We start from the raw sequence: 27,156 nt of genomic DNA, 5'->3' as shown, positions 1-27,156 counted from the left end.
TCACAGTCAGTTATCTGATAAAGGATATGTCCATATGGTTCAAAATATGGGTTCATAATAAGGATAAACATTTACAGTTGTAATTATTGACTATTTCAGTTGAAATAAATGTATAATCTTGAACATATTAACTTCTTTGTGCAAACTGCTTTTGAGGTTCATCCATTCTGTTGATGCACAATTTATATGACACACCAATGTATTTCATCTAATGCAGATTGTCAGGTTTTGCACAAACGTATGGAGTCCGTGTTAGCTTGAATGCACTGAATCAATGCAGGGTTGTATTAAAATTTATATCTAAGATTGTAATGAAGATGTTGTGCTGATAATTTAATAATATATAATTAATATAATGAATCAGGACCAGCAAGTCCTTCTCTGCTGGGATAAAGCTCTGAATCAGAATCAGTGACTTGTGTTTTAATATATTTTTTGTCCATGAATATGCTTTTACATCACATGTTGCCGAGGTCAGCACTGCAGGTGCATGCAGCGTACAATCCATGTTGCTTGACGGCTATTGCTTTAACCAATCAGATTGCGAGCTGAAGTCACTGAGACCATCTAGCAGGCGTCCAGTAATGTCTGCTTTTTTACGTCCATTGATTGGATGGTCAGAGAGACTTTTTGAGGCATAAACTCCATGTTCTTGCTTCAACCAATCAGATTTTAATTTGGCCACTTCAAGGCCCCCTAGCAGGCATTTTCACGTCCTTTGCACAAGCTCAATTATATTTGTGTGGATTTAATAGCTGTTATATTCATTCTACAACATCTGACAGAGGTGAAGAAATTGATTTGGTTGCAGATTTACAAGGACATTTACAAGACAGACTTTTCAAGAAAAGCTGGACATCATGTGAAAAGATCGATCAAACCAGTTTAAAATATTTCCTTTTTTTATGAACCATTTACATACTTCTGTGTTTTCATTCCTGTAGAATTTGCACGAAAGACGATGATATGGGCAGTGCAGCTGTGGCTATAGTGAAAGTGAAAGTCACTGGCTCATACAGCCAGTGACTTCTGGCTGTATGAGATTCATGTCTGTAATGCAGCACTCTGTTATACTGCGTTTCTTTAGAATATTGATGGTTTTTATAGCCATGGTGTCATAATTAACGTAATAAGAGGCGGGTTGGTTCAGATAGGCCACCACTCAAGTCCTGTTGTTAAAATACATGGCCACCACTGCAGTGTAGTAACTAAAGAAAACTGGGTTTTTTGCTCTGATTAAAAATAAATACATTGCCTTCATGCATTCTCTTGTCCAGTGTGTTTGTGTAGCACCACACTGTTCTGTGGACTTGCACATCCACCAGATGGAGCAAATCATGAGAGAGAGGAAATCTCATCTTGGATCTGCTTCAAGCTGTAGGATTTTGTGAACCTCAGACAGGTAAATGCTTCCACATTTTCTTTACTCATTTTGTCACTCTTGTATTCGGGTTTTAGTTTGGGATTTTATAGAACCAGTGGCAGGAAATAACTGTGAGCAGGATGCAGTGTATCATTATGTACGTCATTTTTAACGGAAACTATGCTTGGACTCAATCCTGAACATAGTCCTTATTTTTTACATTGCTAATGTATTTTATTGCGAATAAAATCTGCCTTTATCATGCCATTTAACATACCAAAAACAACATACTTATAACAATTAGAACAGTTAAAGATCGCAATGTTTAGTTTCTAATCAGCTCATACTGAGAGCTTAGATATCAATATTTAATTGAATATAATAAAGAGATTGGTGTGTTCCGGTCCCTCTGCTGCATCTTTGCATTTGATGTGAGTCACTAATCCTTCATAGTAGTATAAGTGACGTCCCAGGGGGGTGATCCAGCCCTAAAACCATCAAACATAAAGGAGTCATTACTGATATAATTTCGAGAACCGCCCACATCCCACCTCACAAGAGCACCAAGAAATGACTCAAGATTCAAATGCTAATGAGTTTGGGAACCCTCGATTACTCCGAAACACTATTTTGCAGATAATTTTCTGCAAATATTAACTTTCCAAAAGATACAGTGCCGCTTAAGCCAAGAAGGTTAAGGGCCTTGCTCAGGGGCCCAACAGATTGGCAGTGTTGTGATTTTAATCCCAAACTATCCCATCAGTAACCCAAAGCCTTAACCACATTCAAAATTAAATAAATTATTTTTTTTAAAGCTGAGACCACTCGATTTAAACTTGGACCCAAAGCAATTCCTGCTGAAAGTTATATGACCTCCGTTGTTTAATAGATTTAATCATGGTCTGAATGCTGGAGGAAATTGCCAAAATTCTTCTAATCATCAGATCATTACCAGGTCCAGAGTTAACATGTAATGAAATGGTTTTTAACATATGTTCACAAAAGAAACGCTTTCTGAATATTTCTCAGAAAGTAAAAGGAACACTAGCCTCAGACATATCATAAAAAAGGCCAACATTTTGTTGCTGCCAGGAACTGTTTAATTTTCTGTAACAATCACATTGTGTCAAATATATGTAAGTAAACCAGATATTATAAACTCCAATATTCTGAGTTCTGTCAGAGAGCGCATTAGTCAGAACCTGTAACAAACTGCACAAGCTCAAGTATATTTGTGTGGATTTAATAGCTGTTTTTTTTATTATTTCACAATGGCTGACAAGAAGAGAAGAAACTGATTTGGTCACACATACACTTGAAAGGACATTTACAAGACAGACTTTTCAGGAAAAGCTGGACATCATGAGGAAAGGTCGGCCCAAACAGTTCAAAACAGTTGTTAAGCTTTTTCAAGAAACATTTACACTTTTGCTTTTTCTTTCCTGTAAAATTTGCAGAAAAAAACATAATTTAATCATTTAAAATTTCTAGGAAAACCATAAAGAACAGAAATAATGCAGGGAAAACCCGAGGTCATTTTATGAGGTTAAAACCGATGCTTCTATTAGAGATAATGTATGTGAGTGGTGCAGTTGTGGCTACAGTGAAAGGAGACTTGTTGAATTGTGTTTATTGGGTTTTTTGCTTTAGTAATGACATTAATTGTAACTGCATGAGATTCCTGTCTGTGATTCAGCACTCTGTTAAACTGCGTTCCTCAATAGTATCAATGGTTTCTGTAGCTGTGGCATCAGAACGATAGTATTAAAAGGTGGATTGACTCAGGTAGGACTTAGGGGTAAAACTACTAACTTTGTTTCACCTTAATCTTGTCTTTCAAAAATACATTGTTCTGGAAGTTTTGTGGTTCATTCAGAGGCATTTAACCTGAACCTGAACCTGTAAGATATTTTTTGCTGCATCGATCTAATAGCAAATATGCAATGATTATGACTAGCGTATTTTACGGCCACATGCTGCTACACAACCTTTCTTACTTCTCATCATAGCGGTGTGTTTCTGTAAAATTGACTTTTTGTCTATCTTGAAGCACTCGTGTGAATGTCTGGATGCAACGTGTTCATGTACAACATCATCAAACCTCACACCAATGTACCAACATCATCACGAGGTGCAATTCCCCCTTTCACGACCAAATCCCCAGACCTCCCCATGTCAGGAGTTTTTGGTCAAAGCCCTCTTATTGAGGTTGACAGTCCTCAGATCTGTCACTTCCCAGGGCTTCCACCCAGAGCCCCGTGCCGGATACCTGACAGGGGGAGTGCATGTTGTGACACTTCATTTCTGTGCCTCCCGGTGGTGAAGCTCTTGCACCTGGCCACCCGAGATGCCTCCAATGTCTAGCTCTCGCAGCAGATTGGCCTGATAAGCCTGCAACACCGCCATGGCATGCAGGCATCCAGTGGCCTGACCAGCACTGACGTAGAATGCAGGGGCTTGATGGATAATTTAATATCCATCTAAATATTCTAACTTAAGTGAGGAAGCGAGGCCCGGAGAGAGATTGCTCACTGGCGTCTCTTGAACCCAGGACATTGCGCCATAACCGTGATCTCTCAGCCCCAGGACATTTGAGTATAACGCCGCTTTGGGGCTAAAGGGGCAGGCCTAAAAAAAAGGCTTTGTCCAGGACCTGGACACCTCAGTGTGCATCGGAAAGATCGGTAGACCCCGACATGGAAAGCAATTCTTGAGTTTGCTGGACTAGTTGGAGATTTCTTTACAAGATGACTGACAAAGTATTTTAGCTAAATGATTAGTGAAACAAACCACTGAACCATGTCCAGATGCTGAGAGTGTGTAAAGCTGTTATTCATGCTAAGAGATGATTTTGTAATAATGTTTTTTTAAGTAAGTGTACAAAGCTAAAGGGGGAATTTTATCTGCCATTTTCGTTTTTAATATGTACACTTTTCATAAGTTTTGAGTAGAATAGTAAAGTGCAGCCCAGTTTCATGGCATTTCATGATATAGTCACGAAGTGTAATCTATTGATTCATGTTCATAGACAAGAATTTCCCTCCTTTTCGTATCACTGAGGATGACTTTCTATGTAATGTATTTCGAAAGGAAGTATTTTTGGTGCCTTCGCCAAAGTTTTCTTTTTGCCACTAGATACCACAGATTCGTTTTTTTTTTTTTTTCTTGTTTATTATTGATTTTTTTTGTATAAAAGCAATATTACTCAACATTTAAGCGGGAGATTTTATCCTTGTTTTTATTGCTTTATATTTGGTAAGCTTCTCGCATTTGTAATCCATCGTCAGTGGCTCCTTCAAGTCAAAATACAGTGAATATATTCTCCCTGGAGTCTGTGTTAATAAGAGACACACACATTTAGTACAGTATAACAGTAACCCTTACATTAACCGTATATTTTCTACTCTGTTCTCTTATAAAAAAGGGGGTAAAAGATTACATTTGGCATTTCTGTCACTATTAACCATGATCCTCTGCCTCTTGCTACAGAGACGGATCCAGACGGAGGCAGTCATGCTGAGTGACATGAAATAAGAGGGAAATCCAGGTCCATGAACACGAGTAAACAGGTTAAAGATCGTGATTATATCACAAAATGCCATGAGACTGTCCTGTATTGAATAAAGTATTATTTAGTCCTTATTTTATGATTACTCACTCATTATTTCCACTCGAAGTGGGAATGTGGAGAGGCATTACACACTATACTACTTCCTATTCTCCCACCCTGGGGCTATTGTCCTCCATATTTTCCCAAACACACCTTAGTGTGAATCACTAGTGCTGAGGTTTATTTCAACTTCATCTTAAATATAATCACAATTTGAGATGTCTTATTAATATGTTCTTTTTTTATGAAATAATGATTCATATTCTACATCCTTGCTTCTAGTTTAGGACGGTGTCGAGGTGTTAATCTTACACTGAGACAAAACTTGCCTGTGTGATGTAAGCAATTTTGTCTTTACAAATGCTGCTAGTCAGTGTTCAATATAAATGTGTCATTTGTCACTTGGCTCTGGAATGCGCTGAGAAATTCCTCAGGCTGTGAGGACACAGGGGACTGATAAAAAACACACTAAAGTTTGTGGACACCTGACCATAATTTAGATTGTGGACATCCCATTTTACATTTAGTCTCCATTTTCTATTATAATAACCTCCAATACCTGGGAAGATGCTCCACTAGATTTTGGAGTGTGCTTGTGGAGATTCATTCAACAACAAAGGTGTTAGTAAAGTCAGGTACTGATGTAGGTGAGTAAGCCTGGGGTGCAGTCAGCGTTCCCATACATAGCAAAGGTTTTCAATAGTGTTGGAACACTCTTGCAGGCTACTCAAGGTCTTGTACACACTTCCAACCAATGTAAAACATATTTTTATGGAGCTGGTTTTGTGCACTGGGGCATAGTCATGCTGGTACAGGTTTGAGTCTCCTAGCGCAAGAGAAGTTCATGCTGCCAAATGCATCCGAAGACACCCTGTACCATTGTGTGCCTCCAACTTTTTGCAACAGGTAGAACCACATATGACTGATTTCACATGTTTAACTGATGTGTATTAATCCCTGATGAGCAAGCATGGGGCGACTGTGGAGAGGAAAAACTCCCTTAGCTGATATGAGGACGAAACCTTTAGAGGAACCAGACTCAAAAGTGAACCAATCCTCATCTGGGTGACCCCAAGAGTGTGATTATATACCATTAAAAAATTACAAAAACCAGAGAGTAATGTCCTTTCTACTCTCTTATACAGTCAGCTGGAGATGTGAAACCTGGAGCTCCAGACTCATAAATTAGCTCAACATCTAAGATAATTATAGATTTAACACCAAATTCTCCATGCCCAAGCTTTTACATGTTAACTGATAAAGAAACAACATGTGTAGAATGTTATTTTGTATTGTATTGATTACGTAAGAGGTTGTTTATCCTCAAAGACCAATAGCTGAAATCTTCATGAAGTGGAGCTGGGGGGCCCCCTAAATGGCTCGGCATCCTCACGGGGTCAGAATCTTCTCTTTGAAGGTCTGAAATCTTCATGAGGTGGGTCACACCTGGAGCTGTAGCATTCTCTAGATGCCACAGGATGGCATGAGTCACAATCTGTCTCCATCTAATCTGTTCTTTTAGTAATCCTTTTACAACAAGGAGTAAAAGTGGTGAAGGTGGATGAATTTAAATCCATGAGGTCAACTGTGCAAAATGATCGAGGGTGTGTTAAAGAGGTAAAGAGTGCCGTAAAGCAGGAGTGATTTGTTATAGAAGGGTATCTGCCTTGGTAAACAGGAAAGTTTATATGATGGTAGTAAGACCTGCTTTGTTGTACAGTTTAAAAACATTGACAAATAGACAGGAGGCTGAGCTGGAGATGGCAGAGTTGAAGATGCTGAGATTTTCTTCAGGAGTGACGAGAATGGACAGGATTAGAAATAATCTAGTTCCACTGAAGATGAACTAGAATAGTTATATTGAATCGACTGTAAAGGGGGAGAGGATGTAGGTTGTTATAGATATTAGATTCATCCCAGTGCCTCTGTCCAAGTTCAAGCTTTTAATTGCAAGACTGTTTAAAGTCCATGTTTTTTTCCAAGACGCAAGAAAACAACTTTATTTCTTTATATCTTTATTTCTACCAGTTACAGCTGAAATATTTGAGGCTGGATTTGGACTGTAATTAATATCAACAGTCTGCTACAAGGGACTGCATGAACAGTTCTATATTGAATCGTTCATTACTGAACAGTACACCTCGACAATGATGGGAACTGTAATGAATGGCCATTCAGTGCCATCCTCATGAGAATGGGTTTTGAGTATGGTTCTTCCTCATGCTATCTCAGGAGGTTTTTTCTTTACCATAGCCACCACTGGCTTGCTCATTAGGGATAAAATTATAAAAACAAATTTATAGGCACTTAACTTTAATACATTATTATTATTTTTTTTTACAACTTTATTACCATTTTCAGTCAGTAAAGCTGCTTTGAGACAATGTCCATTGTTAAAAGCGCTTTACAAATAAAAATGAAATGAATTGAATCTTTTAATACAGCAGACACCTTTGATTGAGCTGTGAGAAACAGTTAAATACCCCCAATGCCACCGATGCCAAGTTGCGGTTTGTTGTCCCATAATGCAGAGATCATTACAGTGTTTTCTTTCTAACGATTAACTCATGGTAGATACGCTACGAGACCACCGAGTAATTGGCATGTTTTGTTATTAAGAAGTGGGAAAATTGCCACATTTACGTATTTGGTTTCCTGTCCAATTCACCGATCTTGTTCAACCATTGTAAAGAGCTCATGGAAAAGGATGGGGAAGAAAAAAATGTTGCTAATGACTTTCCTGAACAAGCTGATTTATATTCAGTAAAATGAAAAGGCATGGGGGAGAAGGAGTAAGTAGCGTCTGTTAGCAGTGTCAGGCCATTTGGTCCATTAATGTGAAGTGTAATGGTCTAGCCGAATAAACGATGATGGGAAAATGGCTTTCCTGTTCGAGAGCCCCTTGAAATGATTGATAACAGCGAAGAAGGAGTGTGCTGGCCTACGACCAGTCACGTTCACTGCAGTGAAAGCGTAGATAAACAGAGAAGGAGCCAGTAACTGGTTTGGCTGCTGAAAAGAAGAGGAAGCAGGACCAGATGGTCCTTGAGATGTGTCAAATGCAAGCGCACATCTGTAGACCACACTATTCTGAGTGTCCTGTTCAAAGGCTGTGTTTGGTATTAGGGAAATGGTCGACCAAGGCCGGATAAATGGGGAGGGTTGTGTTGGGAAGGGCAACATGCATAAAATGTGCTAAATCAAATATGCGGATGACAAACCAAAATTCCATACCGGATCGGTCGAGACCCGGGTTACCAACGACCGCCACAGGTATTGTTAGCCAACAGGGTACCAGTGGAAATTGGGATACTGTTGACCAAAAAAGGAGAAGGAGAGGAGAAAGATGTCTACAGAGACAGCAGGAAAAGGAGAAGTGTAGGAGAGTTACGGGTTGGGTGGGCACTGTAAATCAGAATCAGAATCAGGTTTATTGTCCAAGTGTGTTGACACACACAAATAATTTGGTTCCAGCTGTTAGTGATTCACCACAGTACAGACATAAATTACACTATACATTTAGCTTGGACTATACAAGACAAAACAGACAAGACAAGACAAAACAGACAATGTGAGACAATATAGACAGTACGAGTATTAAATAGGAATACAGAGTATATGACAGATCAATAATGTACATAAAGTGTGAGAGTGCACAGTAGTGCATATAACAGTATTCTGCATCAGGTACAATAAAGAGTTACTTTAGAACTTGTACAATATACAGCAGCAACAGTGTGTGTAACATATACGGATGATGTGATGACTGACAGTTCTGATAAGGCAGTACTTATAGATATGAAGGCAGGAAAAAAAAATAAGGCGAGTTAATAATGAGGGTGATTGCCTGAGGAAAGAAACTGTTAGAGTTTATGTTGGATTTCCATTTAAGCTCTTGGGAAATGGTAGTGCCCAGAAACTTGAAGAACCTCCACACATGACACAGGGCTGTTGAATGTTGTGAGGGGGAGTAATGTTGAGGGGTATTTCCTAAAGTCCACTGTCATCTCCACAGTTTTAAAAGTTGGTACTATGACTGGTACAAGGGGAGAGGTAGCTGATATGATGGAGAGGAGAAAGGTAGATATGTTGTGTGTCCAGGAGACCAAGTGGAAAGGGAGTAAGGCCAAGAAAATTGGAGGTGGGTTTAAACTTCTGTTATGGTGTGAATGGAAAGAGAAATGGTGTAGGGGTGATCCTGAAGGAAGAGCGTTTTTGATAGGTTGATGAACGTAAAGCAGAACAGAGGTGATGGGTAGGAATGGCAGGGGTAGATGTTGAGAGATGGATGGAAATGGCAGGGGTAAATACATATTTTAAGAAGAAGAATAGGAAGTTTGCTTTTATTTCTTTGGTTCAGACAGACAGCAATCATCAATTTACTAAGTACCTTCTGACTTCTAACGCATGGCCCTTTCACACACAGGCCTTTGTAGCACAAAAATAAAAAGGATGAAAAAAAATCAGTTATTTTCCTGTTCTGTCTCCAGGAAGATGCAGCTCTACCTCTGCCATGTTAATCTGTATTTTATGTGAATCTCAGGATACGCCTCGGCCTCCGTAGTGCTGTGATACTGTATTTCATATTCAGTGGTGCTGGGAGAACTAGATATAAATATAATATTATAATATAATATAAAAAAGGAAATACATATAATAATTAATATAATAAAGATAATACATATAATAATCTACATAGAAAATATTGTTTACAAATTATTGGTCACTTTCTGAATAATAAAAGTTTAGCGCATCTACTAATAATTAAATATGAATAAATCGGTCTTTACCAACACAAATATGTAAAAAAAAAAAAAACGACGCATTGCAAAACATATGCCAACTTGTATCTGATGAACAATCTTTTCAAGTCGATGCATCACATCGTTAACTTTTATGCCGGTGCACCGATATATATATATAATAACAAGCAAAATTCTACTGCAGGTGTTTCACTTCATTCAAAAACAATATGTAAATTAAAAACTGCACTCACTGAAAGGAAGAAAAGACACTGGGATTATTAAAATGCTGGGATTATTAGAAAATAATCCCCTTCCCATCTGGCTGCACATGGCATTATTTCCCTATAACAGCATGCTTGGTGATTTTTTTTGTAATTCCTTATAAAGCTGAAGAATCTGCTCATGTATAGTGTAGATGTAATAGCATGCAGTAGCAGTTATAAGGTTTATAGGAAGGAATATACATTTCTAACTTCAAATCCACATCTGTAATACTGTAATATAGGTTTTTTCTTTCCAGCAAACCGCCATCTGCAATGCATACATCATGCTCATGTCGACAGAACGCTTTCCTGACGGGGTTCGAGCTCACTTTGAGAGGAAAAAATCATTGTTCATCTTTGTCAGTAACGTCTAAAACTGATTACGACAAAAAAAAAATGCGATGAATTAAAGCGTTTGTTGCTGTGAGTGAAAACATGGACATGTGGTTCGGGAAACTATGTGAAGTGTCTTCAAATGGTTGGTAATTGCAGTTGCGTAGATGCAACGTCTCTTTCTGGACAAATGGTGTGCCACAAGGCTGGTGAGAGCACCTCATTGCTTTTGTTATGGAGACCAAATGTCTAAACCCTGATGATGGATGATCCACTTTTCATCTCTAAAGCTGATAGCATGCAGAGCCAGGTCAAAGCTACTGACTGCAGGCAGACTAGAAAAAGATCTAAAGAAACCAGGCCTGTGGAGAGCAAGAAAAAGTCAGAAATTCTTAAATTGAACCTGACTGCTATTATTTTTTTATATTGTTTTATATTTTTTTATTAATGTGGTTTGATATGAGGTGGTATTAAAAATTTTTGAGACTAGCTCTGTTTACAATAATGTACCTATTAATCTACTTTTACACATAACGTTTAAAATAGTCCCCTCACACAGCAATACAGCTCTCCCAGCTTTACTGCCACTTCTGGAACGCGTCCTGGTGTGTGTCATGCACCTTCTGCGATTCGCGCCAGATCTCAACAGATGTGTCAAAACATCGACCTTGATCCAGATCTTTATCTTTTGGAAGAGGTGGAAGTCCGCAGGAGCCAAATCTGGAGAGCAGGGTTGGTGCAGAAATGAGATCATGTGGATCGTTCTCCGATGATCATTATGCACAAGTTGCTGAATGGTTTGGATATTTTCGGGAGGCTTGTGCTTTCAGGTCTTTTATCATCTTCCAGTGAAGTCCTCCCACCCTTGAAGCACGTTTGCCACTCAAAACACCTTGAACGACTCGTTGCAGTGTCACGTTATGTCAAACGTATGTCATGTCAAATGTTTCTGTAGCAGATTTGCCCGGTTTTATGCAGATTTTCACTCTTTAACGTAGAATTTGCTCTTTGTTCTAACTTGCTGTCCTTGATGAAATCAGAGACGTGGTTATGCCCTTGGGAAGAATAGCACCAGTTAGCAACATTAGTCTCGAAACTTTCTGATACCACCTTGTATTTTTAACTCTTTATTTACCTTTACAGTGTTACAGCTTCTGTTTGAATATTTCTACAACTTGACGAGAACCGGTCAGAGAGCATGAGGTGATTGTAAAATGCTGATGAAAATTGTGTTGGGGATATTTTGGCACAGGAAAATACTTAACCGAGGCTTTCTTGACTTTTGGACGTTCCAAACAAAATCAACCCAAATAGCCGTTTTAGTCCCAGCCAGCAAAAAGGAACCCAAATTGCAAAGGAAGTTGGTGAGAAGCCAAAATCCACACTGTCGTTTAGTTCAGATAAACGCCCCAGGCTGACATACCTGGAAAATTAGGAGATGTTTTAGTCCAAGTCTTTGTCTATGGGCTAGAAAAAAGGGCTCAAAAAAACACCTCCTTGGATTACAGGTAAAACATGAGTATTATGAGGGCACCAGATGATTTTGTCATTTTCAGAGAAAAAACAGACGCAATCACTGGCATACTGTAAATACCAAAATCAGATCTGGCTTTGTCTGAATTGAACCATCACTATAATCTTTATTAAAGATTTGCTTTGAAAACGTTAATGATGAAATTTTCCCTCAATGCTCCAGTATTAGGGGAAACCTCTTTTTTAATTCTTGCTCCTTATCTACTGTATCTACTGAAGTATGTTGCTTCTAGCCAACTTATTCAATTCATATAAATTACATTTTATTTGTAGAGCACTTTAACGATGGACTTTGTCCCAAAACAGCTTTAAAGAAATAAATAGGATAGGAAAATACATTTTAAAATTAATAAATTATAGGTTATGATTGAGCCACTGGCGACAGTGGCAAAGAAAAACCTACTGAGATGGCATGAGGAAGAAATCTTGAGAGGAACCAGACTTAAAAGAGAACCCCCAATCTACACTGAACGTACATTTATTACAGTTCCATCATAGTTGATTTGTGATGTTTCGTAATGGGTGCTGAAATGCAAAATTCTTCCTGCCAAATGTAGTCCTACACCATTGTAGCAGACTGTTGATATTAATTACAATCCAAATTAATCATCAATGTTCTTGAGTTGCTCAAAACATAATGGATCTTTAGGCTTTTCATGTGGACCCATGAAATCCTCCGTGGTCTCCAAATAATGTATCATATTTTTTAAATCGGATAAATTTTACTCTACTTTTTTCAAGACGATATGTTGTAAAGACCTCCACCATGCCCACAGCCTGTACAGCCAACTGGCTTGGATCTTGCACCTCTGTGGGTCAGATCCCTGTGTTTTATGGGGCTTGATGGTGAAACTGTTAACAGGCTGATAATTTACAGCACACTATTGCTCCCGTAGTTTAAAGTATAGCTCCCATAGCTGTCTACAGAATCTCACTGCTCATTATATCTTCTTAAGGGCCAAAAATAAATGTGTCACCATATAGATACAGATAAAAGAGTCTAGTGTTTTGTAAACCTATGTGTCAACTCTTATATATGGGTTGAGTGAGGTGTGAATGTTTGCATAAGACTTTATCAGCTTATGCCACCAATAATGCCACTGAAGTTTTTGAAGTGTATGCTTTTTCACCAGGTTCTGTACTTTGTCTGCTATGGCGCCTATAGGAAAGGTTTTCCGGCCAATAAGCAGACCCTCAGCAGATGGATAGTGGATGCAATTTCCTCTGGTTATGAGTCCTCTGGTCTTCCCATTCCTTTTGGAGTCAATGCATATTCGACCCGGAGTATGGCGGCCTCTACGGCCTGGTCCATGGGGGTGCCCCTGCAAGACATATGAAACGCTGCGGGTTGGTCCACCCCTTTGACCTTTGTCAGGTTTTACGACCTCGACATCAAGGCCACTCCCGGCTCCTTTGTCCTGCACGCTGGTGGTGCCCAGACAGACTAGGCAGGGACTGGTCAGTATGGTGTGATGGAATACTCGTTCCCAAAGCATTTTGACGCAGCTCGAGTTCCTGAAATGGAACGTCTCTAGGTTACGTATGTAACCCTAGTTCCCTGAGGGAACTAGACACTGCGTCTTCGAGCCATACTCCCTGCATCCCCGTAAGCGCTTACCTTCTCTTTTCTCAGAAGCTAGTTGCTACCATCGCTCAGCCATTTTGTAGCTTCCTGGTTTATGCAACGTCGCTCGCCGATGACATCACGACTTGCCAATTGGCCGGATTTTACACGTGATTCAGATCATGGACAACGCGGGGTGTTCCCAAATCGTTTTGACACAGCGTCTAGTTACCTTAGGGAACTAGGGTTACATACGTAACCTAGAGACATTATTGTATAGAAGGCTAGAGGTTCAAGCCACACTATCACCAAGTTGTCTCTCTTGGGTCCTTGATCAATGCCCTTAACCCATTGTGCTGCACCATGGCTGACCCCAGCTTCCTTACATTAAAGGGATATGTGAAGAAAGACGTTCACTGTGCTATAATATAAATACATGTTCTATAGTATTTTCAGTCAAGGCTTTGGAAATGCTAGTGCAAAACAATTTGGGCACTGATCATATTCCTTCATCAAACTCCAATAAGCCCTGGCAAGACACACAGCTCACTATCCTCCCCCTGAAATAAAAGTGTAGAAAAAAATGCAAGGTAGTATCGAAAGGTTTCGAGATTAATAGTGCTATTGTGACCACGTGCATTACTACGACTTCAATTTTATCATGGACAACAAGTTACTGTAGAACAAAGAGCCAAACGTGAAATTCTGAATTAAACTGGGCAAATCTGCCACAATGACTTTAAAAATTACATGTTTGACATACGACGATGATGCAACGAGTCATTCGAAGTGTTTTGAGTGGCTGGAGGTTTTTAAATGGCTGAAAAGGAAGTTGTAGCTTAGTGGTTAAGGTATTGAACTTAGGATCTGAAGGTCACACGTTCTAATCCCGCCCACCCCATCTGCCACTCCTGGGCTCCTGAGTAAGATCTTTAAATGCTCAGTTGGATAAATAAGATCAATGTAAGTTGCTTTAGATAAGGGTGTCTTGTAAATGTATGTTTGATTCTTGAACAAAAAAATAATGAAAAATGTCTGCAAATCTTCAAAATAATGCAACTGAAGTATTTCTCTGTGTCGTATATTTTTTCACCTCTAGCTCATCTCCTCCCATCCCATTTCCTCCAACCTATTAGCCATCATACTAAAACGTATGCTTCGTGTTGAGGCTCTGCGTGACGTGTTTTCACAGGAATGTGACGTGCAATAAAAACGTGTTTAGAGATTTGCGCTAACAGCTTCAGCTCTCTTTATTGGAAAAATTGTGCCAGTACTCACAAAATTTTTTTTTTAGAAATCATGGAAAAACTGTCAAACACACCAAAGATTTTTGTGTACAATAATTACAATAAAAAAAAGTGAGAGAAAAGTTTTATATGGAAAGGAAAAGTTTTAGTAACTCATCTAAATTATATTACTTTTACAATCCGAAGTGTGCTGCAGTTGTGGTCACGGTTGTGTTTGTTTGCCTGTCTGTCTATATCAAGAGTCCTCACAAAGGTAATAAAACATAATCACATCCCTACTCTTTATTTTTTTATTCAAATTATTTAATAGTATGCAGGGTTTTAATGGATATATACAGGCTTCATTATTATTATTATTATTATTATTATTATTATTATTATTATTATTATTATTATTATTATTATTATTATTATTATTTCGTCCATGTGTAAGTTTAAGTGAACAAAAAAAATCTATGAAATATGACAAAATATTTTAAGAATAAATGCATGAATGAATGAGTCCATGAATGAGGAATGAGTGTGTGAATGAATGAGTGCATGAATATGTGCAGAATTGATGAATGAGTGCATGAATATGTGCAGGAATAAGAAATGAGTGTATGAATGAGGAAATAGTTGATAAATAAGTGCAGGGATGAGGAATGAGTGCATGAATGAATAAGTGCATGGATGAGAAATGAGTGCATGAATGAGAGAACTGAATGAGACTTTTTCATGTGTCACTCTGCCATCATATGTTCACTCCTCCTCTGGTCTCGTGCAGGGAGAGGAAACAAGTGTAAGAGGCACTTTATGCTGCGCGCGAGCCCGTAGGAACAATCCCTCCTGGATTGCAGGAACATCAGCCGCCACCCCCCCACCCACTCTGGGTTCTCTGACCTGACTGGACTGTTCTGCTGGACCCGTCGGCGTTCAACAATGCGGTTCAAGTTCCTGCACGCGCTGCACGTGGTTTTGCTGTTGGACCTGGTGGAAGTGAAGCAGAGCGACTCGGTAACACCGGAGCAGGACGCGCCGAGAGACATGAGGAGCGTCCACATGTTCAAACTGTACCATCAATTCAATAAGGAGCGACACGCGCACCGGGACCAGAACACGGTCAGGAGCTTCCAAGCAGTGCAGGGTAAAACACTTTATATACTGCGTGTTTGTGTGTGTGTGTGTGTGTGTGTGTGTGTGTGTGTGTGTGTGTGTGTGTGTGTGTGTGTGTCTGTCTGTCACTCTCGCTCTCTTTCTATACAGTAGATAGATAGATAGATAGATAGATAGATAGATAGATAGATAGATAGATAGATAGATAGATAGATAGATAGATAGATAGATAGATAGATAGATAGATAGATAGATGCTGGGGAAACCTATATAAACTAGCAAAATAAAATAACAAAGTAATAATTAAACAAATGTTAGACATTGACTGTAGATAATATCATATGTGTGATAAATATGTATGTATATATGTATGTATGTATAATAGATAGATAGATAGATAGATAGATAGATAGATAGATAGATAGATAGATAGATAGATAGATAGATAGATAGATATATGAAACATAAAAAATAGGAAAAATAAAATAAAGTAATATTTAAAGAAGAAATTATAGTCAATAACTGAATAATATTGTGCTAATACTGACTATTGACAGTGACTCTACAATATATATTATATTATTATAATAAAAATTCTGATATCGAATCCAGGTTTTTATATATATTTAAACATAAATATGTTATAATATTATAACATATTTTTCTTTTTTTAATGCAATTTATACATTTCTCACACTTTCGCACAAATTACAGTTTTTCTCAGTTGCTTTGCAGCATTTCTTGAATCATCCTTAATATTTACAAACCAGTGCATTTCTCAAAGCAATTTGTACAAACAGCACCACATATTGGATTTCTTGCAAAAGTCTTTACTTTTCTCAAAATCTGTATTTCATCTGTCAAAATTAAGTATGTGTTTCAATGAACATGTCATTGCCATGAGAATAACAAGTCCTTTTGTTATTATTCACAAATAAGATCGTCAAAAAGTTTAGTCATGTTGTCAGTATGACGGCGCACAGTTTCAGTATTTTCTGATATAAACTACGGTTTGGGTTAAAAATCTGCACGAAACTGAATTTCTTCTGTTTGGCATCTATGAATTTTAACTTTAATTTTAACAGCACAAATGTATTTGATTGCATATTTGATTTATATTGATTGCAGGAGACCAGGCAGGATTCACACTTTTACTGTACTCTAATAGAGTCTATTCGGTTCCTGGTTGTTCATCTGTTTTCACAAATTGTAATTTTGTGTTTTGCTCTGTCGCCAATTGAAGGTTCCCGAGATTCACCTTTCACCTGTTTTAAAGAACTAGTTAATCATTGGTTGATCTGATTTCTCACTCGCCCTGTATATTAGTCAATTCATCAATTCAAGTCACATTTACAATAAAAAGTTTAATAGAAATTGAAGAATGACAGATGATGACAACTGGTTACACCATTTTGCATTCAAAGAATTATGCAATGAACTGATGCAGAGATGGTTTGGTGGTTAAGACTATTCAGGTGAGACCAGTATAATAAATTTTTATCAACATAAACAACTGATAATGTAGGAAACAACAGACACTTGTGCACAATGAATGAAATGAATGTACAAAAGCATTCACAATTCACAAGCATTCACAAGAATTGCTTTTATGGTGTATGATGTTGAGGTTGAAAAAATAGTTTTTACAATTTCATTACTGATCTGAGAAACGCTCCAAAGCAACTGAGAAAAACTATAAAGTGTGTTCACCTCAAACAAATGCACAAACTACACACAGGAGATTTATTTGCATTATTGATTTGCACAGGACATTTTTTTGCTTGATTGTATGTTTGTCTCTGCTCATGAGCTTTTCAGTGTGACAGTGTCTAATTTTTAACACAATGCCACCATGAACACATCGATTTTGTAAGAAAAAAAAAAAGAAAACAGTTTGTACCCTACTTACTGTTTTTTTTTATGCATCCTTATTTTAGTGTCCTTCAACAACAATGTCATCTTTCACTTTAATCTGACATCCATGCCTGAGTCAGAGGTGATCCTCTCTGCAAGCCTACATTTCCTCAAGCAGCACAACCGGCCCGTGAGCTGCCGACGTTCCAGAGGCTCTACGTGTCACAAGCAACACCTTTCGACCCCTGTAAAGCTGGTATTCCGAGGGCTGTCCCAAAACACGACCTTTCCAGCCTTTTTGGGTAACGTCACATTGTCTCCTCATAAAAAAGGACACTGGCAGATGTCTGACGTGTCCTCGGTTGTCCAATGGGCTCGTGCCCGAAATGAGCTTTTACTTTTAGTGGAACTTGACTCTGGAGAGAAGCCACAGGATCGCATCCCACCTTCCATCTTGCCTTATATTCTTGTTTTTGCTAACGACCTGGCCATAAATGAACCGAATAGCATCGCTATGAGCTTACAGAGATACAGCCCTGTGGGAGAAGAGAGAGCAAACAGACCACCCTCGGTCACTCCGAGCTCCAGGATCAGACGAGAAGCAGAGCACTTACAGAATTTCCTTCCCAACCTACAGTATGACGATCAGAAAAACAAGCAACTATGGTACAACACTTACTTTGCTTTAAAACCCAAAACCTCGTCCAAGAGTCACGCTGCAAGACAAGGTCCTGAAGTCCGGACAGGAGGAAGTGTGACTCGGGAACTGAGCTTTGATAAAAGGACCATGAAAAAGGCTCGGCGTAAGCAGTGGAGTGAGCCACGGGCATGCGCAAGGCGTTACCTGAGAGTGGATTTCGCCGATATCGGCTGGAGCGAGTGGATTCTGGCTCCCAAAGCGTTTGATGCCTACTACTGTGCTGGAACCTGTGGATTCCCCATGCCCAAGGTGAGACCCGAACTAAACATTTAGTAGTGAAGAATATTTTAGATGACTGCTTTTTTCTCAGTTGCTTTGGAGCATTTCTCAAATCATCCATAATATTTGCAAACCAATTTGTGTAAAATGAACAAATCATTGCTTTCAGAATAACAAGTCCTTTTGTCATTGTTCACAAATAAGATCTTCAGAGTGTTTTGTCATGTTGTCAATATGACTGCACAGTTTCACTTTTTCCTGATATAAACAAAAGGCTGAATATCTTCAGCAGCACAAATGCATTTGTATTGATTTTTTATTGATTTGTATTGATTGCAAGAGACCAGAAAGGATTCACATTTTTACTGTACTGTACAAGTGTTTTTGTTCCTGGTTGTTCATCCATTTTCGGGAAATTGTAACTCTGTGTTTTGCTCAGTCGCCAATCGAAGGTTCATGAGATTCACCTTTGACCTGTTTAGAGAACTCGTTGATCATTGGTTGATCTGATGCCGTTCAGTCGCCTTCATTAGTGACATTCAAGATTCTGCACAATTCATCAGTTTAAGTCACATTTACAAAAAAAGGTTCACTAGAAATTTTGGACGGATGATGACAACTGTTTAACCATTTTACATGCAATGACTTGTGCAATGAACTGATGCTGAGATGTTTTGGGGGTAAAAACTATTCAGGTGAAACCAGTATAATATATTTTGATCAACACAACATAAACAACTGATAATGTAGGAAACAGCAGATAATTGTACACAATCCATTGAATAAATGTACCAAAGCATTCGCAATTTGAGCACAAGTGACTATTCACATGATGTGAATTCAAAGCAACTAAGAAAAAAGTTAATCCTCATAACATCTGGGCATCAGTTCATTGAATGCAAAATGTTTAAATCAGTTCTCATAATTTGTCAAATTTCTATCTACCTTTTTTTTGTCTTCAATTAATAAATTCTGAAGATGAATCTTGAATGTCACTAATGAAGGCAAGTGAACGGCATCAGATCAACCAATGATCAACTAAAATATTCTCCTTAACAGGTCAAAGGTGAATCTCGAAATGAATGAATGAAGAACCAGGAAAAGAAAGTGTGAATCCTGTCCGGGCTTTTAAAATCAATATCCCACATACGGTAAAGTGTACATTTGTGTACATTGGAATCTAAACAGTAGTTTACATCAGGAAATACTGACAACATGACTAAACATTTTGTTGTGTGAACAATGACTAAAGGACTTAAGAATAACAGGTACTTTTCCTGATGTAAACTACGGTTTGGATTCCACTGAGGCTGAATTTCTTCTGTATTGCCTCTATGAAGTTCCACAGCACAAACGTACACATTACTATATGTGGGATATTGATTTTAAGAGACCGGATCAGGGATTCACACTTTTACTGTACTAGTTTTCTCTCCTTTCCATCTGTCGCCAATTGAAGCGTCACGAGATCCAGCTTTGACCTGTTTTAGAGAATATTTTAGTTGATCATTGGTTGATCTTAATGCTGCTCCCTCGCCTTCATTAGATAGTTATGACATGTTCATTGACACAAATACTTACTTTGGAGAGATGAACTAAAGATTCTCAGAAAAGTACAGGCTTTTGCCAGCAATCCAATGTGTTCTGCTGTTTGTACAAATTGTTTTGAGAAATGTAGGGAAACTGGTTTGCAAATATTTAAGATGATTAAAAAAAAATGATGGAGAGAACTAACACTGACACTAGTCTTTGATCATTCTAGATCTTCTCAGGGCTTCAGTTTACACTTAATCCAGAAATGTATTGCAGCCAATATTTATTTTTTAACAAGCCTTTAACTCTCACCTCACATGTCTATCTCCAGGTGGTCCGTCCTTCGAACCACGCCACTATCCAAAGCATCGTGAGGGCAGTCGGGATCGTTCCCGGCGTCCCCGAGCCTTGCTGCATTCCTGAGAAAATGAGCGAACTCGCTGTGCTGTTTCTTGACGCCAGCAGGAACATGGTGCTCAAGCTCTACCCTAGCATGTCTGTGGAGACCTGCGCGTGTCGATAAACGCGATCGCAGCGGGAGTTTTGGTGTTCCGGGGACTACGGACAAACCTTCAGAAGCTCCCAGGAAGGCAAACGTTATATTAGATCAGGTGTGATCATGTCTGACACACAGCTCAATGGCGGATTATAAAGTTGTATAAAAGAGTGTATACATTGTAAGTTTATTCCTAGTGAACAAGGAAAGTTTCTCCCTGAGACTCCTAATTATCTAGGTGGCACCGATTGCATCTAAGACCTACATAGAATGATGCTGTGTGTATTTACAGGATGTTTTTATTTTGTCTGTTTTTTTTTTTTTTTTTTTATTGATGTAAATTATACAGAAAATAATACAGTAGAAACCTTCTGAAATCTCACTCAGAATTTAATAACAAGCAGCAAAATCACCTTGTTAATATTTTGCAAACATTATGGCCCCCTAACATCATTCTTTTCATAGGAAAAATAGAAGAGAATTAAACAATAAAATATAAGAATGCTTTGTGAGAAAATGCTTATTTAATTCAAAACATAGCACATAAAACAATGTATTATACATGGATATACATGGATCAATACCTGATACACATGTTCATCTCTGGGAGATCTGCTTCATATCAGAAAATGTATTCAGACCAGAGGACGCCTGGACACTGGAGTGGTGCAATGCTGCTGCCACCTAGTGCCTTTTTTCAAATTCAGAAGGTCCAGTTGAATGTCTGGATATAAACACTTACATCGAAACAATATTTAATTAAATTTCTTTATATTTGTAGAGCTCTTCTAACAACAGACATTGTCTCAAAGCAGCTTTACAGCAATAAAGAGGTATTAAAGCAAAATTAATATTTAAAGCAGTATTAAAGCCTTTATAAATTTAGTGCCTAAGTTTATTTCTTACAACTGTAATTTTGTCCTTATTAAGTGAGCCATTGTTGACTCTGATAAGAAAAAAAAATCCCTGTGATAGCTTGAGGAAGTAACCAGACTCAAAAGGTAACCCGTCCTCATCCTCAACATGTCTATTCATTACAGTTCCATCACTGTTGAGCTGAAATGTTCAGTGATGGGCGCTGTTCATTCAACCTGCGGTCCTGAGCCATTGTAATAAACTTGATATTCATTTTAGTCCAAATCCATCCTCAAAATCCTCGAGTTGTTTAGAAAGATAGACGGATGGACGGACGGACGGACGGACTGACGGACGGACGGACGGACAGACAGACAGACAGACAGACAGACAGACAGACAGACAGACAGACAGACAGACAAAAAAGAATGGGTCATAGGGGTATTCCATAAAATATATTTTTTGTGTACATTTGTATGTATGGTAAAATGAAAAAAACAAAACAAAAAAACATACGTCCAGTATCCAATACTATAAAGTTTAGAGTTTAGTTTTTTTACACTCATCTTATCAGTGTGTGTGTGTATGTGTGTGTGTGTGTGTGTGTGTGTGTGTGTGTGTGTGTGTGTGTGTGTGTGTGTGTGTGTGTGTGTGTGTGTGGTGTGTACTGGCTTGAAACCAGTAAAACTCAGTTAAAGAAGAGAAATGACTCACACAGTGGCACACATGCAACTCCAATTTATATTATAGTCATGGTTCAGGCAGAATCCTGCACTCATACACACCTCTGTGGATGTGTGGATGGTGTGTGGGAGGAGTCATGAAATAAATTGTATTCCAATTTGTTCACGAATAGAATTCATTTCTTTAATTAAATATATTCAGATGGGGAAAATGGTAGCTTAGTGGTTAAGGTATTGGACTTTGGACCTAAAAGTTCTCCTAGACCCCTGAGCAAGGTCCTTATCCCCTAAGCTGCATAGTTGTATGAATGAGATCAATTTAAGTGGATCTGGATAAGGGCATCTGCCAAATCTGCAGATTATATGTTCAGTTTTTTATCAATTTCTTATTTATCTGAGCTTGTAGTCTATTCATAGCCTTATATTTACGAGGACATTCCTTTGAACACAGAACCCGTCCTTCCAATCCAATTATGTGATTAGGAAACAAAACATAAATTGGTATGACAGTACACAGGCCAATGTCCTTAATCCCATGAACCTAACAACTGGCCAAATCCATGAAGTCAAAGCATGAAAAAAGAAAGCATTAAAAAGTTAATAAAAATGGATCTGGATTACTAATTGACCTTTGCTCTTAATCAAATGTATAATTTTTTTTTTGTATATGAAGTTTTTATTTACTTAAATGGACCAAAGGATCAAAAATCAAAAGGCAAGAAAGCAAAGTCAAAAATGCTACAGCTGACCCTGACCCTGAACCCTGGGATCAACATTCTTGTGTATCCTTGCGCACTCATTAGCCTCGCTAACGTCGGTGAAATGTTTACAAAAACTTCATTAACCACAAGACCCCGAAGGATAACAAACCTTAAAACACAACATCAATTGTCCAGATAAGAAGAGCCGAACTGTTGCTTCGGTCATCTCAAGCATGCGCTGTTTAATGTACGAGTATGAGAGTGAAATTTCGACGTCGCATCCTCTGAAGAAAAAGCCAGATGTAAAGCGCAGAGCTAGAGAACAATGCGGGGATTTCGTTATTTCTGGCTTCACCTATGCCTCATTTCGATTTGGTTCTGTGACGGGAAACCGATAACTCGAGCCACTCGGCGAAAAGACGGAAAGATCGCTCTGGAGGACGCTCTGGAGGAAGCTCTGGAGGACGCTCTGGAGGACGCCCTAGAGGATGGCCTAGAGGAGCGAGACAGCTTGGAGAGCTTTTCGGAGCCTATGAAAGCAAACTTTCTGAAGATGCTGAAGCTGTCGGGGGTTCCTGAGGAAGACAGGAAAGTTCAACCTCCTCCATTTATGATGGAGCTGTACAACAAGTATGCCTCGGATATCTCCTCGGTTCAACGTTCGGTTGTCATACGCAGCTTTGTCGTACAAGGTAAGGTCACATTTTGAATGGCACACAATTAACTTTTATGTATTAGTGAGCTATATTAAGGTCCTTTTTTGTAGGATCTCATATATTAGGGCCCTTATTATACCAGTAATTCCCTAAACATTGAGTTTTCTGTTCTCTGTAATCATTTATGATCTTGTGAAATTCCTAGTACTGAAACATTGGCGTGTCCATTATCATTTGGTTTGTTTCTTCCACAGAGGTGACCGTTATCAGTGAGAATAAATCTTCACACAGGCTCCGATTCAATGTCTCAATCCCCCGCTATGAGGAGGTCACCGTGATCCAACTCCGACTCTTCATGCTATGGCAAAGAAATCACTTATCCTGCGAAGACAGTCTGACTTCCATTGACGTTTATAACGTGGTGCAGACAAAAAAACAAGAAACGTCGCATCTCCTGGACAGGAAGGACATCCGTGACACGGGGCACACATGGGAGGATTTTGATGTGACGAGTGCCGTTCAGAGCTGGCTTTATTCGCAGCATGGAGTAGGCGAACTGAAAGTCGAGGTGAAGAGTCAAGGCTGTGCAGCCTTCCATGGCGAAGGCTACGAGATCTTCCTGGGTTTGGCGAACGCCACCTCGCCTGTTTTAATCGCCTTTTCGAATGACCTTGAGAAACGCAAACTCAAAGCCAAAAACGAGGTGCAAGAGATGATGACTCACGAAAACAAGAAGTTTCTATGGAGCACGGACACCTTCGAAGATGAGACAAAGCACCATCAAAGAACAAAGAGGCACGCTGGTAAGAACTACTGCCGGAGAACCTCCCTGAAAGTAAATTTTAGGGATATCGGATGGGACAAATGGATCGTCGCGCCCCCCGAATACGATGCATACGAATGTAAAGGCGTGTGCAGCTTTCCTCTTACAGAAGATGTGTCCCCTTCCAAGCATGCAATCATTCAAACTTTGGTCAACCTGAGCAACCCGAAAAAAGCCAACAAGGCGTGTTGTGTTCCGACAAAGCTGGACCCTTTAACCGTCATGTACCAAGAGAACGGCATTATCACCGTGAGGCATCTTTATGAGGAGATGAAAGTGGCGAAATGCGGCTGTAGGTAGTGAGAAAAGAAAACAAAAATCTAACTATGATTATGCTGCTCATGTTTTATTTTTGGCTCTTTTTTTTTTTTTAAATGGAGGGTTTAAGTTAAATATCATTTGTCCATTCAGCATTAAAACACTTCAATCATTTAAAAAATAGGGGGAAAAAATTTGCATTGTCATGTTTATGTATTCGACATTAGCCTTGAATTCCACACCATAGCCTTTTAGCTTCTTTTATTACTTTTTCACTATGGATTATTATGGCTGCATGGTGGTGCTGATTTTAATTGACTTTCATTATCTTCGGTGAGATTTTCACGCTGGACAGCGTCACATCGAATACAGATACACAATACAGTCCACCATGCACACACATATTTTCCCATTCATTCACACTTAGGGGCAATTTTAAGTAGACAGACCACTGCCTGGCATATTTTTGGGGGACGGCAAAGAAAACTGAAGAACCTGGAGGACATGCAAATCTAGACAGACACTAAACTGACCTTCACCAAAACTTATTAGGCAGTAATGAATCCCAGTGTCGCACCATTCCATGTTAAATTAATCATTCACTATATGAAGTTATATTTATTTACCCAGTTTTATACTAAAACAAAAACTGTGTGTGTGTGTGTGTGTGTGTGTGTGCGTGCGTGTGTTGCTCCCTGGAGAATATGTAATTAGCGCCCTCTACTGAGCAAAGAGGGGATCAGATGGAGATATTAGCCTCCTACATGATTCTGATGTGCAGTCAAATAAGTCTTAATAATAAAATATATTTAATCCCAAGCATCTCTCATGGAATTCTTCTTTTCAGTTTATCCACGCTTGCATTTATACAGTTTTTATGTCTACCCTATTTGGTGCATTTAATAGGGATGTAAGATTCATGTGATGCATTGATATTTGCATCAGTAAAAAAGATATACACACTAATATACTGATATATACTCGACTGGTACCACCTTCTCTCAGTGGTAGAGGTAAGTATATTTCACTAATGCTTTTCCCTGGCTATCTTTAAGCGATGGTTGAAGACTTACCTCTTGCAGAAAAACACTTAAACTAAGTTGTTGTTTGTGCGTTGTTAAAAAAAAAACAAAAAAACTCAAGAGTTGTAGTCTGATTTATCTTAAATTTGTAATCAGGCATACCAGTGTGGATTTATTCATTGCTAGAGATTTAAAACACTTTTGTATGTCACTCTAAACAAGGGCGTCTGCTAAATGCCGCAAATGTAAATGTATATAAAAAATGTGTGTGTGTATAATATATTTATATATAATTATTAGTAGATGCACTATACTTATACATTTTGTTAGTTAGAAAGTGAACAATATATTCTATGTAGGTTGATTTCTTCACTCTGATTCCCTGCACGTTCTCTCAGCACCACTGCTGCTACATAAATATATGATGTATCACAACACTGGCGAACGAGGCGTGTCCTGAGAGTCGCAAAAAATATATATTAACATGGCAGAGGTAGAGCTGCATCTTTCTGGAGATGGAACAGTAAAAGAACGCCTGGTTTTATATCTTTTTTCTTTCTTTTTCTTTTTTTTGTCTTTTGTCCAAGAAATCAGAAGGCAGTTAAGTAAATTGATGATTTACTGTCTGACTAAAACAAAGAAATAAAAGCAGACTATCTGTATTATATTGAATTGCATAGCATGTTATTTTTTCCTTTGCACCGTATTGATTCGCATTGTGTCAAACCGAAATCAGATCGCACTGCATCGTAATGGAGTGAATCGTATCGCATCACACCAGAAGCTGCTTTATATGTATATTTAATGTATTGTATCGTTGGCTATTCCGAGGTGGACTTTTATGTTTTGTGTAAACCTGATGCTTCTTAGCACTTTATCCCCTTTCCATTCCCAAGTATCTGTATATAGGTCAAAGCGCCTGAAGGTGAGACTCTGGCTTTCCATTGGCCACAGGGAATCAGCAGATGGCGCTGAATAAGAGATGAGGTATTAAAAGATCAGACGGGATAAAGAGCACAATTCGCCAATTAACAGCCTGCAAAGAGGAATTGCATCAAATGACAAAGGGCTTTCAGTTCCTGCGTAAATCTTCTACAGTATTATGTAGAAGCAGCTGGCCACAATAAGTCTGAGCAATTCTGTAGCATTTTATTGTATTTTTTATGGTTTCCTGAGTGCATTTTAATGGCAACATGTACAGTGATACACAATGTCAATCATCCAAAAGAATAATTTTAGTGTAATAATAGTGTAATAATAAATCAGAAAATAGTGTGTATCAAACCATAATGTTTGTAAATCTCTCCCTTTGGGATTGGTAAAAAGGCAATGTACAAAGACATTAACAAACTCAAATCTGGCTTTATATTTGCAAATCCTTTTACACTGGCTTTTTGGACAGCAAAGAATACCTGAAAATCCTACTTGAGCAGATACCTTACTGCAAACGTATTCTATTACATTCAGTTAAAGTTCACCAATTCCATTATAACTTAAGTAAATGTCTTCGAGTATCTGATTTGAACAATACTTAAGTATTTAACTCATATTGAACGTAGCTATTAGGGTTGTACAAGTCAGTGCACTCTTAGTGCCTTAAACA

General features: G+C 38.5%; 3 protein-coding genes across 3 annotated transcripts in view; all 3 read left to right on the top strand.

The window, feature by feature from the left end:
• Positions 1 to 27,156, top strand: part of prkar1ab (protein kinase, cAMP-dependent, regulatory, type I, alpha (tissue specific extinguisher 1) b) — a 216,246-nt gene that overhangs the window by 41,032 nt on the left and 148,058 nt on the right. The window lies entirely within an intron of this gene.
• On the top strand, positions 15,402 to 21,072 carry gdf10b (growth differentiation factor 10b). Its single transcript, XM_083557657.1, has 3 exons — positions 15,402 to 15,784; positions 17,691 to 18,556; positions 20,391 to 21,072. The coding sequence occupies exons 1-3, from the start codon at positions 15,580 to 15,582 to the stop codon at positions 20,580 to 20,582; spliced, it is 1,263 nt and encodes a 420-aa protein (XP_083413783.1). The 5' UTR covers positions 15,402 to 15,579; the 3' UTR covers positions 20,583 to 21,072.
• gdf2 (growth differentiation factor 2) lies at positions 22,684 to 25,344 on the top strand. Its single transcript, XM_083557048.1, has 2 exons — positions 22,684 to 23,486; positions 23,705 to 25,344. Exons 1-2 carry the CDS (start codon positions 23,120 to 23,122, stop codon positions 24,571 to 24,573), a joined length of 1,236 nt encoding a protein of 411 aa, XP_083413174.1. The 5' UTR covers positions 22,684 to 23,119; the 3' UTR covers positions 24,574 to 25,344.

The sequence above is a fragment of the Silurus aristotelis genome (assembly GCF_946808225.1).
Source record: "Silurus aristotelis genome assembly, chromosome: 12".
NCBI lineage: Eukaryota > Metazoa > Chordata > Actinopteri > Siluriformes > Siluridae > Silurus > Silurus aristotelis.
The sequence above is the reverse complement of the archived record's forward strand: the minus strand, read 5'-3'. Positions and strand labels throughout refer to the sequence as shown.